Source organism: Panulirus ornatus, chromosome 4, assembly GCF_036320965.1.
Source record: "Panulirus ornatus isolate Po-2019 chromosome 4, ASM3632096v1, whole genome shotgun sequence".
Taxonomy (NCBI): domain Eukaryota; kingdom Metazoa; phylum Arthropoda; class Malacostraca; order Decapoda; family Palinuridae; genus Panulirus; species Panulirus ornatus.
The window spans coordinates 62,798,123-62,814,011 of NC_092227.1; the positions used below are offsets into that span (position 1 = coordinate 62,798,123).

General features: G+C 41.6%; 1 protein-coding gene across 1 annotated transcript in view; it reads left to right on the forward strand.

Moving 5' to 3' along the window:
• The window catches only part of LOC139766666 (kinesin-like protein KIF14), a 282,193-nt gene extending 266,385 nt beyond the window's left edge, over positions 1–15,808 (forward strand). The window contains exons 28-29 of the mRNA XM_071695567.1: positions 5,383–5,536; positions 15,060–15,808. Of these exons, the coding sequence (XP_071551668.1) occupies positions 5,383–5,536; positions 15,060–15,544 (639 nt within the window). The 3' untranslated portion in view covers positions 15,545–15,808. The remainder of the gene's footprint in view (positions 1–5,382; positions 5,537–15,059) is intronic.
• Positions 15,809–15,889: the final 81 nt, after the last annotated feature.

The following is a 15,889-nucleotide window of genomic DNA, read 5'->3' on the forward strand; positions in this document are numbered from 1 at the left end:
GGTTGTTAGGGAGGTGAATGCAAGAGTTTTGGAAAGATGGGCAAGAATGAAGTCTGTTGTGGATGAGAGAGCTTGGGAAGTGAGTCAGTTGTTGTTCGCTGATGATACAGCGCTGGTGGGTGATTCTTTTGAGAAACTGCAGAAGCTGGTGACTGAGTTTGGTAAAGTGTGTGGAAGAAGAAAGTTAAGAGTAAATGTGAATAAGAGCAAGGTTATTAGGTACAGTAGGGTTGAGGGTCAAGTCAATTGGGAGGTAAGTTTAAATGGAGAAAAACTGGAGGAAGTAAAGTGTTTTAGATATCTGGGAGTGGATCTGGCAGTGGATGGAACCATGGAAGCGGAAGTGAATCATAGGGTGGGGGAGGGGGCAAAAATCCTGGGAGCCTTGAAGAATGTGTGGAAGTCGAGAACATTATCTCGGAAAGCAAAAATGGGTATGTTTTGAAGGAATAGTGGTTCCAACAATGTTGTATGGTTGCGAGGCGTGGGCTATGGATAGAGTTGTGCGCAGGAGGGTGGATGTGCTGGAAATGAGATGTTTGAGGACAGTGTGTGGTGTGAGGTGGTTTGATCAAGTAAGTAATGTAAGGGTAAGAGAGATGTGTGGAAATAAAAAGAGCATGGTTGAGAGAGCAGAAGAGGGTGTTTTGAAATGGTTTGGGCACTTGGAGAAAATGAGTGAAGAAAGATTGACCAAGAGGATATATGTGTTGGAGGTGGAGGGAAAGAGGAGAAGTGGGAGACCAAATTGGAGGTGGAAAGATGGAGTGAAAAAGATTTTGAGTGATCAGGGCCTGAACATGCAAGAGGGTGAAAGGCGGGCAAGGAATAGAGTGAATTGGATCGATGTGGTATACAGGGGTTGACGTGCTGTCAGTGGATTGAATCAGGGCATGTGAAGCGTCTGGGGTAAACCATGGAAAGCTTTCTGGGGCCTGGATGTGGAAAGGGAGCTGTGGTTTTTGGCATTATTGCATGACAGCCAGAGACTGAGTGTGAACGAATGAGGCCTTTGTTGTCTTTTCCTAGCGCTACCCCGCACACATGAGGGGGGAGGGGGATGGTATTCCATGTGTGGCGAGGTGGCGATGGGAATGAATTAAGGCAGACAGTGTGAATTGTGTGCATGGGTATATATGTATGTGTCTGTGTGTGTATATATATGTGTACATTGAGATGTATGGGTATGTATATTTGCGTGTGTGGACGTGTGTGTATATACATGTGTATGGGGGTTGGTTGGGCCATTTCTTTCGTCTGTTTCCTTGCGCTACCTCGCAAACGCGGGAGACAGCGACAAAGCAAAATATATATAATAATAATATATATATATATATATATCCCTGGGGATAAGGGAGAAAGAATACTTTCCACGTATTCCCTGCATGTCGTAGATGGCGACTAAAAGGGAAGGGAGCGGGGGGCTGGAAATCCTCCCCTCTCGTTTATTTTAATTTTCCAAAAGAATGGACAGAGAAGGGGGCCAGGTGAGGATATTCCCTCAGAGGCCCAGTCCTCTGTTCTTAACGCTACCTTGCTAACGCAGGAAATGGCGAATAGTATGAAAGAAAAAGAAAGAATATATATATATATATATATATATATATATATATATATATATATATATATATATATATATATATATATATATATTTTATTTTTATCCCTGGGGATAGGGGAGAAAGAATACTTCCCACGTATTCCCTGCGTGTCGTAGAAGGCGACTAAAAGGAGAGGGAGCGGGTGGCTGGAAATCCTCCCCTCGTTTTTTTTTTTTAATTTTCCAAAAGAAGGAACAGAGAAGGGGGCCAAGGTGAGGATTTTCCCTCTAAGGCCCAGTCCTCTGTTCTTAACGCTACCTCGCAAATGCGGGAAATGGCAAATCGTATGAAAAAAAAAATATTTTATTTTATTTATTATACTTTGTCGCTGTCTCCCGCGTTTGCGAGGTAGCGCAAGGAAACAGACGAAACAAATGGCCCAACCCACCCCATACACATGTATATACATACGTCCACACACGCAAATATACATACCTACACAGCTTTCCATGGTTTACCCCAGACGCTTCACATGCCTTGATTCAATCCACTGACAGCACGTCAACCCCGGTATACCACATCGCTCCAATTCACTCTATTCCTTGCCCTCCTTTCACCCTCCTGCATGTTCAGGCCCCGATCACACAAAATCTTTTTCACTCCATCTTTCCACCTCCAATGTGGTCTCCCTCTTCTCCTCGTTCCCTCCACCTCCGAAACATATATCCTCTTGGTCAATCTTTCCTCACTCATTCTCTCCATGTGCCCAAACCATTTCAAAACACCCTCTTCTGCTCTCTCAACCACGCTCTTTTTATTTCCACACATCTCTCTTACCCTTACGTTACTTACTCGATCAAACCACCTCACACCACACATTGTCCTCAAACATCTCATTTCCAGCATGTCCATCCTCCTGCGCACAACTCTATCTATAGCCCACGCCTCGCAACCATACAACATTGTTGGAACCACTATTCCTTCAAACATACCCATTTTTGCTTTCCGAGATAATGTTCTCGACTTCCACACATTCTTCAAGGCTCCCAGAATTTTTGCCCCCTCCCCCACCCTATGATCCACTTCCGCTTCCATGGTTCCATCCGCTGCCAGATCCACTCCCAGATATCTAAAACACTTCACTTCCTCCAGTTTTTCTCCATTCAAACTCACCTCCCAACTGACTTGACCCTCAAGCCTACTGTACCTAATAACCTTGCTCTTATTCACATTTACTCTTAACTTTCTTCTTCCACACACTTTACCAAACTCAGTCACCAGCTTCTGCAGTTTCTCACATGAATCAGCCACCAGCGCTGTATCATCAGCGAACAACAACTGACTCACTTCCCAAGCTCTCTCATCCCCAACAGACTTCATACTTGCCCCTCTTTCCAAAACTCTTGCATTTACCTCCCTAACAACCCCATCCATAAACAAATTAAACAACCATGGAGACATCACACACCCCTGCCGCAAACCTGCATTCACTGAGAACCAATCACTTTCCTCTCTTCCTACACGTACACATGCCTTACATCCTCGATAATATATATATATTTATATTTATTTATTTTGCTTTGTCGCTGTCTCCCGCGTTTGCGAGGTAGCGCAAGGAAACAGACGAAAGAAATGGCCCAACCCACCCCCATACACAATGTATACACACACACACACGTCCACACACGCAAATATACATACCTACACATCTCAATGTACACATATATATACACACATATATACCCATGCACACAGTTCACACTGTCTGCCTTTATTCATTCCCATCGCCACCTCGCCACACATGGAATACCATCCCCCTCCCCCCTCGTGTGCGAGGTAGCACTAGGAAAAGACAACAAAGGCCCCATTCGTTCACACTCAGTCTCTAGCTGTCATGCAATAATGCCCGAAACCACAGCTCCCTTTCCACATCCAGGCCCCACACAACTTTCCATGGTTTACCCCAGACGCTTCACATGCCCTGATTCAATCCACTGACAGCACATCGATCCCGGTATACCACATCGATCCAATTCACTCTATTCCTTGCCTGCCTTTCACCTTCCTGCATGTTCAGGCCCCGATCACACAAAATCTTTTTCACTCCATCTTTCCACCTCCAATTTGGTCTCCCACTTCTCCTCGTTCCCTCCACCTCCGACACATATATCCTCTTGGTCAATCTTTCCTCACTCAATCTCTCCATGTGCCCAAACCATTTCGAAACACCCTCTTCTGCTCTCTCAACCACGCTCTTTTTATTTCCACACATCTCTCTTACCCTTATATTACTTACTCGATCAAACCACCTCATACCACACATTGTCTTCAAACATCTCATTTCCAGCACATCCACCCTTTTGTGCACAACTCTATCCATAGCCCACAGCCTCGCAACCATACAACATTGTTGGAACCACTATTCCTTCAAACATACCCATTTTTGCTTTCCGAGATAATGTTCTCGACTTCCACACATTCTTCAAGGCTTCATACGTGCTTGCCCTCATCCATTCCTGGCGACACTCCATCCCACAGGAAACAGCATCACTCCACCCAGCTTCAGCAAGGTAGTGCCAGGAAAACAGACAAAAAAAGGCCACATTTGTTCATACATTCTTTAGCTGTCATGTGTAATGCACCTAAAGCCACAGCTCCATATCCTTATCCAGACCCCACATACCTTTCTATGGTTTACCCCATTGACAGCACAACCCCAGTATACCACATCGTTGCAGTTTACTCCATTCCTTGCATGCCTCTCACCCTCCCATATGATTAGGTCGTGGTAGCTCAAAATATTTTTCCCTCCATCCTTCCACCTTCAATTTGGTCTCCCACTTCTCCTTGTTCCTTCCACCTCTAACACACACATCTTTTTTGTCAAGCTTTCCTCTCATTCTTTCCATATGTCCAAACCATTTCAACACGCCCTCTTCTGCTCTCTCAACCACACTTTATTTCCACACATCTCTCTTGCCCTTTCATTACTTAATCAAACCCTCTCACACCATACCCTATCTATAGCCTATGTCTTGCAGCCATATGATATTGTTGGAACTACTATTCCTTCAAACATACCTATTTTTGCTTTCAGAGATACCGTTCTCTCTTTCCACACATTCTTGATCGCTCCTAAAACCTTCGACCTCTTCCCCACCCTGTGACTTACTTCCGCTTTCTTGGTTCCATTTGCTGCTAAGTCCTTTCCCAGATATCTAAATCACTTCACTTCCTCCTATTTTTCTCCTTTCAAACTTACATCCCAACTAACCTAATAACCTTGCTCTTAGTAGCATTTACTCTCAACTTTCTCCTTTCATGCACTTTTCCAAACTCAGTCACCGACTTCTGCAGTTTCTCACTCGAATCAGCCACCAGTTCTGTATCATCAGTGAACAACTGACTTGCTTCCCTGGCCCTCTCATCCCCAACAGACTGCATATTTGCCCCCTCTCTCAAAAACTTTTACATTTACTACCTTATCCATACACAAATTAAACAACCATGGGGACATCACACACCCCTGCCACAGACAGTTCTTCACTGGGAACCAATCACTCTCCTATCTTCCTCCTGGTACACATGCCTTACATCCTTGATAAAAACTTTTCACTGCTAGCAGTTTACCTCCCACACCATATACTCTTAAGATCTTCCACAAAGCATCTCTATCAACCCTGATCCATAAATGCTACATACAAATCCATTTCTAAGTCTTTCTCACACACATTCTTCGAGCAAACACTTCATTCACACATCCTCTACCACTTCTGAGACCACACATGGCTGGAGGATGTCTGGTTGTGGGGAAAAATTATATGTATTCTTTTATTATCAGGCCACCATAGAGTATGATGAAAGCTTGCCGGAAGAAGACCAGCGACTCAAAATAGTTCGTTGGGTTAATCGGGTAGAATCAGCAGCAGACACCATCTCCCAGCTAACTGCAGCATGCAGAACAGTAATGAATCAGTTTGAATTATCCCATCAAGGTGAGAGGATTGTCAAATGTATTTTGAAGTGTGAGGTTTATTAAATGATAAGTTTCAGAGACATAGAAGCTTTATATCTTAATCTGACATTTCTTCTGTGCACACACACACACACACACACACACACACACACACACACACACACACACACACACACACACACACACAACACACACACAACACACTCACAACATAGATGGTACCAGAATAAAGAGAGATGAGTTAGATGGAGAGGCTAAGTGCTTTGAATTAGCCCACCATGGAAAAAAGAAAAGTAAGGTGTAACCTAATCACACCCTTTTTTGACGTGGACAGAGAACAGTTTTTTGAGGGCTGTAGGGAATGCAGCAGCAAGAGAACATAAAATAGAAGTAAGTAAAAAGCTTGTTAAAGACAATGTAAAAAAAAATAATTTTGTAAAACTTCCTCCCCATACAAAACAAATAGATGATTACAAAGAGGTCTGGGAAAAATGTCCTATCTGGGGTACCTCGGGAATGGTGTTAGCCTCGGTTTTTTTGGTAATAATATCAGACATCAGCATTGAAGTAAAGGGACACATAGCAAAGAGTTTTGCTGATGAGACTTCAGCAAAATGATGAGATCAGATTCTGATCAAATGGGGATGCAATAAAGAATGAGACAATTTACAAGTGGATAAAACTGAACCTAAATGATAGGATCAGAAACTGATCAAATGGGGATGCAAAAAAGATTGAGACATAATTTACAAATTGACAGTGAGCCTAATGGAACTTAATGAAAAAATTATTTTAGCAAATAACTTATGAGTCAAGGAAAGATTCATTAGTAGTGCCATATAAAGGCCTGGCAGGGAAATTGATAGAAAGTGAGGTAAATGTGAATGATTTGGTTATCATGATAAATGAAACATGAGGTTTCAGAGTGCATATTAAGAAAATAGCACTCTCAGGTCAAGTGATATGGGATACATTTCTGAGAGCTTTCATTACAAGAGATAGAAATCTGTCGAACAAAATATTTAATGTACAGTAAACCCTCAATTTAACAGACTAATATGGGGAAGGGGTGTCCATTGATGCTGAAAGTCCATTAAATTGAATGTAACTTAGTTGAAGCGTAGTTGAAGAAGAAAAGTTTTTAGTGAAAGAGAAAAAAGAAGCATTGGGGCGGTACTTACAAGGAGAGTGCAAATGATTGGGATGTATAAGAGAAAGTGGCCGAAAATCAAGGAGATACAGGGGTTGGAAAAGAGGGCAAATGAGAGTTGGGGTAAGAGAGCATCATTAAGCTTTAGGGAAAATATAAAGATGTTTTAGGATGAGGTAAATACATTTTTAAACTATCAATTGATATACTGTATTATTTGTCCGATCTGTAAAATCCAAAATCCATTACATCAGGGTACCTTTCTTTGTGGGTTTACTGTATATGAAAAAAGCAAAATTGATTGCTGCTGTGTTGTATGGTCACCAACAAACCATTTAGAAATAAACAGAGAATTTAGGAGCACTTCACAAGCAGAATCGAGGGGATGAAACATGTGGATTGCCACATATTGCTGAAGGAACTGTAACTGCTTAGCCTTGAAAGAAGAAAAAGATATATGATAATCTACACATGGCAACAAATTTAAGGTATAAAAGAAAATGTTAAACCTAAATGCCTTTCAGCAGGGGGGATCGGATGGAAATCTTTGATTATTTTTGGACTAGAGGAAGAACACACACCAGATAAAGAGGAAAAGGGAGAGAAAGAAGACATACTTATTAAAGGGTTATATAAGGCAATTGAATTATAAAATATAATTCTCTCTCTCTCTCTCTCTCTCTCTCTCTCTCTCTCTCTCTCTCTCTCTCTCTCTCTCTCTCTCTCTCTCTCAAGGCTTCAGTCACAGACAGAAGTCCGCATCAAGACTGGGATTTAATTGAAATATAGAGTAAGTTATGAAAGGGAAAAAGAAGAAGGGGGAAAGTACTTAAGAATTTTGGAGGAAGTGAAAAACTTGTCTTTTAAAATGTGCCAGGTCATAGTTATTGGTAAAGACTTGAGAAGGTAGAGACTTTCAAAGCTTCGATGTGTAAGGAAAGAAGCAGTTAGCAAAATGGCCCACCCTTGAGTTGCCATTGGCCACACAGTAATCATATGATGTAGCAGCTTGATGAGTATCACATGGTCTAGCTAGAGTTGGAAGCACAGAAGCAGACAGCTTTCATGACCAAACACCAAAATGATACCTGTAGAAAAGGAAAAGTGAAACAACAGTGCAATATAGGGCAAGAGGATCAAGCTTGGAAACTACCTTGAAACTGTTTATATGTCGGACCACTTTTGACTCGACTCTCCCAAGTAAGGACGCTAAGCTTGAACCACCCCAGATGTAAGAGCAGTACTCCATACAAGGACGAATTGATACTTTGTATCAGCAGAGTAACTGTTTAGAAGAAAAGAAGTTTCAACATCTAAACAGGACACCCAGTTTCTTAGAGGTAGACTTAGCTATTCCCATAATGTGGGTTTTCCAAGAAAGAGTGGATGTTACAGTAATACCAAGTATGGTTATTGAGTCAAGAGGTGGATTTATAGAACTGTCAGAGGAATGCCAAGAGTTACGAAGAGTTTTCGATGGAGAGATGGGTAGAAATTGGGTCTTTGGGGCATTGAACTTAACTAGATTTTTTTCAACCCTGCTGAGTTGTCCTGTCCGAGTTTATTGAGGAAGCTGTGTTGACACGAGATGCAGGTTGAATGAGAGAAGAAGGAGCAGAATTGAAGGACGTGGATGAATGCAGTGTTGAGTTGCCAGCGTATGAGTGCATTGGATTATTTGTGGAGAGGAAATCATTGAAAAAAGGAGAAAAAGTGGAAAGGACAGGACAGAACCTTGAGGGACACCACTGTTGATGGAGAAAAGGGGGAGGCTGATCCATCAACAACCACAGAGATGGACTGGCCAGAGAGGAAGCTAGATATGAAGGTGCAAAGTGAGGGAGAGAAGCCAAAAGAGGGGAGCTTAGAGATGAGACTCCAATGCCAAACCTTGTCAAAAGTTTTAGATATATCAAGGGCACCTACACCTGACCCCCAAATCTTTCAGGGATGATGACCAGACATAAGTAAGATAGGAAAGAATATCACCAGTGGCTCTCACCTTACAGAAACCGTACTGGTGATCAGAGAGTAGACTGATTTTTGATGTGTCCAAGGACATGGGAGTTGAAGAGAAATTCAAAGACTTTAGAATTGGTAGGTGTCAAAGCAATAGCACAATAGTTGGAGGGGTCAGAATGGTCACCCTCCCTTGGGATGGGATGTATCAGTGCATGCTTCCAAGGAGAAGGAAAAGTTTTGGTTTTATACAGAAACAGAACAGATGAGCAAGCGCAGGTACAACTTCAGAAGCGCTATCTTTCAGTACATTGGAATGGATGCCATGAGGACCACAAGCCTTGCATGTGTCCAGAGAGAGAAGTGCTTTTTGGACAGTCTGAAAAGAGATTATGGGGAGTGTATACAATTAGTAAGACGAGCATCAGTTAGTCATACAAGGTGGAGCTTGAGGAGAAATGGGAACCAAAGAGAGTTGCTTTGTCTGTGGCAGAGACAGATATAGTTCTGTCAGAACAGAAAAATTAAGGAAAGGTAAAGTGACAGAAATTGTTAGAGACACTCATACCTAAAGACCAGAATGACCTATCAGTGGATGACGAGGAGAGGTCATTGCACTTCCTTTGAATAGAGGAGACCTTTGCCTTGAAGATAACATGCTTTCAGTGATTACAGGCACTGATAAAAGCTGAATAGGAGCCAGAGGAAGGAGAGTATTTCCAAGCTCGATATGCCTGACCCCTTGCCAGATGGCCTCAGAACAGGAGTGGTTGAACCATGGATTGGAGGAAGAGGGTATAAATGCTTTCATTTGCACAAGAATAAACTCTGCTATGCATTCAGCAGAGACAGAAGGATTACATTAGAGACAGTAATTTACCTAAAGAAAGGCAAAAAAGAGGTTACATCAAAGAAAGGCAAAAAAGAGGTTACATAAGTTATTCCAGTCAGTTTTATTGAGGTGCCAGTATTTATGCTTAGAAGGGACTGCTTGAGGGAGAGTTGCCATTAGAATAGATATATTTATGAGAGTGTGATGAGATCAACCAACAGGGGGCAAGATTGTGTTCTTTCATCAGGATGGATTAGAGGTGAAAAACAGATACAGAATATTAAGAGAGTGGTCACAGCGGTCAGGAATATGAGTAGGGTGGGAGAAAATTTGCTCTCAGTCATTGAGAATGGAGAACGTGAGGGTTTCAATCCCTCCAATGTCCATATAGGAGGAAATCAAACATTTCCTATGGTGAAGATTGAAACCCCAGAGGTAGGGGATCTTGGTTTGAAAGTGAGAGGATATCACAGTCTCATGGCAGGAGTATAGATAGTTGAGTAAAGATATAAAATTTGTAGAATTAGGAGAGCAATAGGCAAATGAGGGAAAGTGTGGTAGTTGGGAGACAGACCTTGACTCATATAACAACAAAGGCTAGGGACTCAAGGTCCTTGAGGCATGCAATAGGTGTGCCACCTTTCAACTGGAATAGTGAGTGGAGATTATAGTTGTATATGAAAAAGGGAATCATCTAGCCAGGAGGTAATAAGAAAGACTAAGAAACTGAAAGACGAGCATTCATAAGGTATGATAGACCAAGGGAAGAGAAGGGAAAAAGCAAAGAATATAGTCAGATGGGAAAAAGTGGAAGATGCCAAATGAGATGAAAGGGCAGGCCACTCCTGCCAGTGCTACAGAGAGGTAAGGAATGTTTGACAATTGTAATGATAGATTGAAAGTGATGTGTACAAATGCTGATGGATTAGTAGTACATGATAGAGTCAGAATTTAAGGATCATACAGGGGAAATTGCACCTGATATTGTTGGAGTAGACTGGGTAACATGATAATGAGTGAAAGAGAAGATGAAGGATGGGAAGATTTGGCTCTCCTAAAATGAGATAACCTTAGGTTTCAGGAAAGAGAGAATACCTTATGGGAATTGTATATACAGGAAAGAAGTGCATAGTTGTATTGTTGATATATATTCATCCAAAGGATTTTAATGATACAGAACAAATATCACCATTGGAAAGAGGGGCAAGTATGAAGTCTGTTGGGGATGAGAGAGCTTGGGAAGTGAGTCACTTGTTGTTCGCTGATGATACAGCGCTGGTGGCTGATTCATGTGAGAAACTACAGAAGCTGGTGACTGAGTCTGGTAAAGTGTGTGAAAGAAGAAAGTTAAGAGTAAATGTGAATAAGAGCAAGGTTATTAGGTACAGTAGGGTTGAGGGTCAAGTCAATTGGGAGGTAAGTTTGAATGGAGAAAAACTGGAGGAAGTAAAGTGTTTTAGATATCTGGGAGTGGATCTGGCAGCGGATGGAACCATGGAAGCGGAAGTGAATCATAGGTTGGGGGAGGGGGCAAAAATCCTGGGAGCGTTGAAGAATGTGTGGAAGTTGAGAACATTATCTCGGAAAGCAAAAATGGGTATGTTTGAAGGAATAGTGGTTCCAACAATGTTGTATGGTTGCGAGGTGTGGGCCATGGATAGAGTTGTGCGGAGGAGGGTGGATGTGCTGGAAATGAGATGTTTGAGGACAATATGTGGTGTGAGGTGGTTTGATCGAGTAAGTAATGTAAGGGTAAGAGAGATGTGTGGAAATAAAAAGAGCGTGGTTGAGAGAGCAGAAGAGGGTGTTTTGAAATAGTTTGGGCACATGGAGAGAATGAGTGAGGAAAGATTGACCAAGAGGATATATGTGTCGGAGGTGGAGGGAACGAGGAGAAGTGGGAGACCAAATCGGAGGTGGAAAGATGGAGTGAAAAATTTTTGAGTGATCGGGGCCTGAACATGCAGGAGGGTGAAAGGCGGGCAAGGAATAGAGTGAATTGGATCGATGTGGTATACTGGGGTTGACGTGCTGTCAGTGGATTGAATCAGGGCATATGAAGCGTCTGGGGTAAACCAGGGAAAGTTCTGTGGGGCCTGGATGTGGAAAGGGAGCTGTGGTTTTGGGCATTATTGCATGACAGCTAGAGACTGAGTGTGAACGAACGGGGCCTTTGTTGTCTTTTCCTAGCACTACCTCGTATGCATGAGGGGGGGGGGGATGGTATTCCATGTGTGGCGAGGTGGCAATGGGAATGAATAAAGGCAGACAATGTGAATTGTGTGCATGTGTATATATGTATGTCTGTGTGTGTATATATATGTGTACATTGAGATGTATGGGTATGTATATTTGCGTGTGTGGACGTGTATGTATATACATGTGTATGTGGGTGGGTGGAGCCATTTCTTTCGTCTGTTTCCTTGCGCTACTTCGCAAATGCGGGAGACAGTGACAAAGCAAAATAATAATAAAAAAAAAAGAACAAATATACAGTGACAACAACGAAGGAACAATAAGGATGGTATTGATAATGAGGGATTTCAGGTGCAAGGAGATAGAATATACTTCCCATGTATTCCCTGCTTGTCGTGGAAGGCGACTAAGAGGGGAGGGAGCAGGGGGGCTGGAAATCCTCCCCTCCCATTTTTAATATTCCAAAAGAAGGAACAGAGGAGGAGGCTCAGTCCTCTGTTCTTAATGCTACCTCACTAACGCGGGAAATGGCGAATAGTATGATGAAAGAAAAAAGAAAGAAAAAGAATGGAAGGATTAGGTTAGTCATGATTGAATCATGGAAACACAAGTTCCAAGAGTATGTATTGAAAAATGTCTTATACCAGCATATCAGCAGGCATAATAGAATAAGAGGGTCTGATTCACCTTCATTACTGGGTCTTAACTTCAGATAGACTAGCATGGATATTGAAAACGTACATGATACACCACTTGATAAAAGTGATTTTGTAATGCTTCAGTTTGATCATTTGGTGAACAAGGAAGCTAAATGAACAGAGATGAAGCAAGACTTTAGGAGGAGATAAAATTTTGGAAAGTACCCAAAACATAACAGATTCTGCAGTAACAGATTGGGATATGGACTCCTGTGGTGTAGCAGTTAGCGTTCCTGACTGTGATGAATTCATGAGCTGCCCAGGGTCGAGTGCATAGGTTCGAATCCGGTTGCAGCAGTCATTCCACAGTCAACCCAGCTGTTCATCCACCCCTAGGGGTTGGTTGATGAAATGGGTAACTGGCTCAGGCTAGGGTATATATATTTTTTTGATTATCATACTTAATCTCTGTTTCCCATGTCAACGGGGTAGTGCCAGGAAAGAGACGAAGAATGGCCCATACACACAAATATATACACATACATACATATACATACACATACACATTTATACACATGTACATATTCATACTTGCTTGCCTTCATCCATTCCTGTTGCTGCCCCGCCACACAGGAAATAGCATCACTACCCCCCTACTTCAGCAAGGTAGTGCCAGGAAAACAGACAAAAAAGGCCACATTCGTTCACACTCAGTCTTTGGCTGTCATGTGTAGTGCACCGAAACCACATCTCCCTATCTACATCCAGGATCCACAGACCTTTCCATGGTTTACCACACACACTTCACATGCCCTGGTTTAGCAGGTCAAACCTGGTATACCGCATCATTCCAGTTCACTCTATTCCTTGCTTGCCTCTCACCCTCCTGTATCTTCAGGCCCTGATCGCTCAAAATCTTTTTCACTCCATCCTTCCACCACCAATTTTGTCTCCCACTTCTCCTTGTTCCCTTCGTCTTTGACACATATATCCTCTTTGTCAATCTTTCCTTGCTCATTCTCTCCATATGTCCAAACCATTTCAACACACCCTCTTCAGCTCTCTCAACCACACTCTTTTTATTTCGACACATTTCTCTTACCTTTTCATTACTTACTCGATCAAACCACCTCACACCACATATTGTCCTCAGACATTTCATTTCCAATGCATCCACCCTCCTCCATACAACCCTCTCTATGACCCATGCCTTGCAACCATATAACATTGTTTGAACTACTATTCCTTCAAACATACCCATTTTTGCTCTCTGAGATAACGTTCTCTCCTTCAACACATTCTTTATCGCTTCCAGAACCTTTGCACCCCCCTCACTTCTGCTTCCATGGTTCCATCCACTGCTAAGCTCACTCCCAGGTATCTAAAACACTTCACTTCCTCCTATTTTTCTCCATTCAAACTTACATCCCAGTTAACTTGTCCCTCAACCCTACTGAACCTAATGACCTTGTTCTTATTCACATTTACTCTCAACTTTTTTCTTTCACACACTTTTCCAAACTCAGTCACCAACTTCTGCAGTTTCTTACCTGAATCAGCTACCAGAGCTGTATCATCGACGAACGACAACTGACTCACTTCCCAGGCCCTCTCATCCGCAACAGACTTCATACTTGCCCCTCTCTCCGAAACTCTTGCATTTACCTCCCTAACCACTCCATCCATAAACAAAATGAACAACCATGGGGACATCACACACCCCTGCAGCAAACTCACTTTCACTGGGAGCCAGTCACTCTCCTCTCTTCCTACTGGTGCACATGCCTTTGCAAAAACTAAATTACAGGGGAAGGCTAAAAGCTTTAAATCTGCTCATCTTGGAAGAGAGAAGAGTGAGGGGTAACTTGCTTTTAGAATAGATCAGTGATATGGACAGTGAACAGTTTTTTGAGAGATGTAGGGAAAGAGCAACCAAATGACATTAGAAATTAAGTAAGCAACTTGTTAAAAAAGATGTAAAGAAGCACATTTGTGGTGATTAATGGGTGAATGGAACAGAATATTTTGAAGACATTGGTAATGCATACAGCATTCATAAATTTAAGAAGTTGTATGATGGTAGAGAATCTTCAAGATATAGGATCCCATGAGTGGAAAACTCCCTTCCCATAAATTACAAATAGTATGCTATTCTGCATATGAGTTACCTAAATTATTATGAAAATACATGGAAATGTATGTTGAGTAACTTGTGTGGGTGAATCAGATATTGCTGATTAACATTTGCATTTATTGATGTTGCACAGATGGCAGCACTCTAAACAGTTTGGCAGGCATTTTAGGGTACATAAGAGATGCATCAGTTTTAACAGTAAACCATGGAGTAATTGCGGTCTTCAATACAGTTTGGCAGGCATTTTAGGGTACATAAGATGCATCAGTTTTAACAGTAAACCATGGAGTAATTGCGGTCTTCAATATGAACAATAGAAGAAGTATTGTAATATATATGGAATTTTCAGAGTGAAATGGTTAAAGAAGGTAAGTAAAAATTCCATTTGTCTGTCAAAGAAGAGTTGATGGAAAATGGTGCAGTCCATTAAAGTATATACAAGTATAAGATGTTCACTGATATTTTTGTGAGGGAAATATGGAATTAGGGTTACAGACTAAGGAGTGAAGGACTGAGATAATGAATTAGTAAATAAGTAGAAAACCAAGCAAAGAACCTTGAGCTGCTGTAGCACAGGTATGCAGCATGGGTGCTTGAAAATTTTGAAAGTAATGTCTGATATATTTTTCACAGGCAAAATGAATGCAGAGAATTTCAAAGGTGCAGTTGAAGAACTTAATACAAGATTGCAGCACTTAATGTCATTTGCTGGTCTTAGCCCAGTACCTGTGGACGGTCTAGAGGATTGCTCATTCTCCTCAAATTCTGACATAGAAAACAGTCAAGAGTTTATGAGTAATCTACATGCTGTAGCCTGTCGCTCTGTTCGTGCAGTTCAAAAACTACAAAGCTTTATAAACAATGCCCCAGAATCATGCTTGTCAGAAAGTAGGGCCATGAAATACAATAAGAACCTTGTGGCTCATTGGCCAAGAAATAGTGAAGAATATATACAGCACCTGAAACAATTGACAGCACAGAAAAAGTCTCAAATGAAAAGTTCACTCCGATCTTCCTCAAGTACCTCAAGTGAGGAAAAGAGAGTCAGATTTGATGTTAGCTTTAATTCTTCATCATCTATCAGCTGTTTTGAAGAAATTGATACTGTTGATGTTTAACAAAAGTTTTGTTTTATTTATTGTTAATATTGTACAATACTAACCATTTTTTACTTTTTAGTTTTGTCCCATTAGATATATGTGTTTTTATCATTTAATATGTAAATTGTAAACTAAACACAAGCACACAGATGCACACACACAAATTCAGGTGTGTCCCATATATACCCGCACATACATAAATACATACACATACACTCTTGAAACAGATTGACATGGTTAATGCAGACAGCTTACATGAATTTAAGAGATTGTATGATATTAGGGAGAGTTCAAGAGATGGGGCCCAACAAGTGTAAAACTCCCTCTCCATGCAGTACACACTATCATTGGAAAAACTAGTAA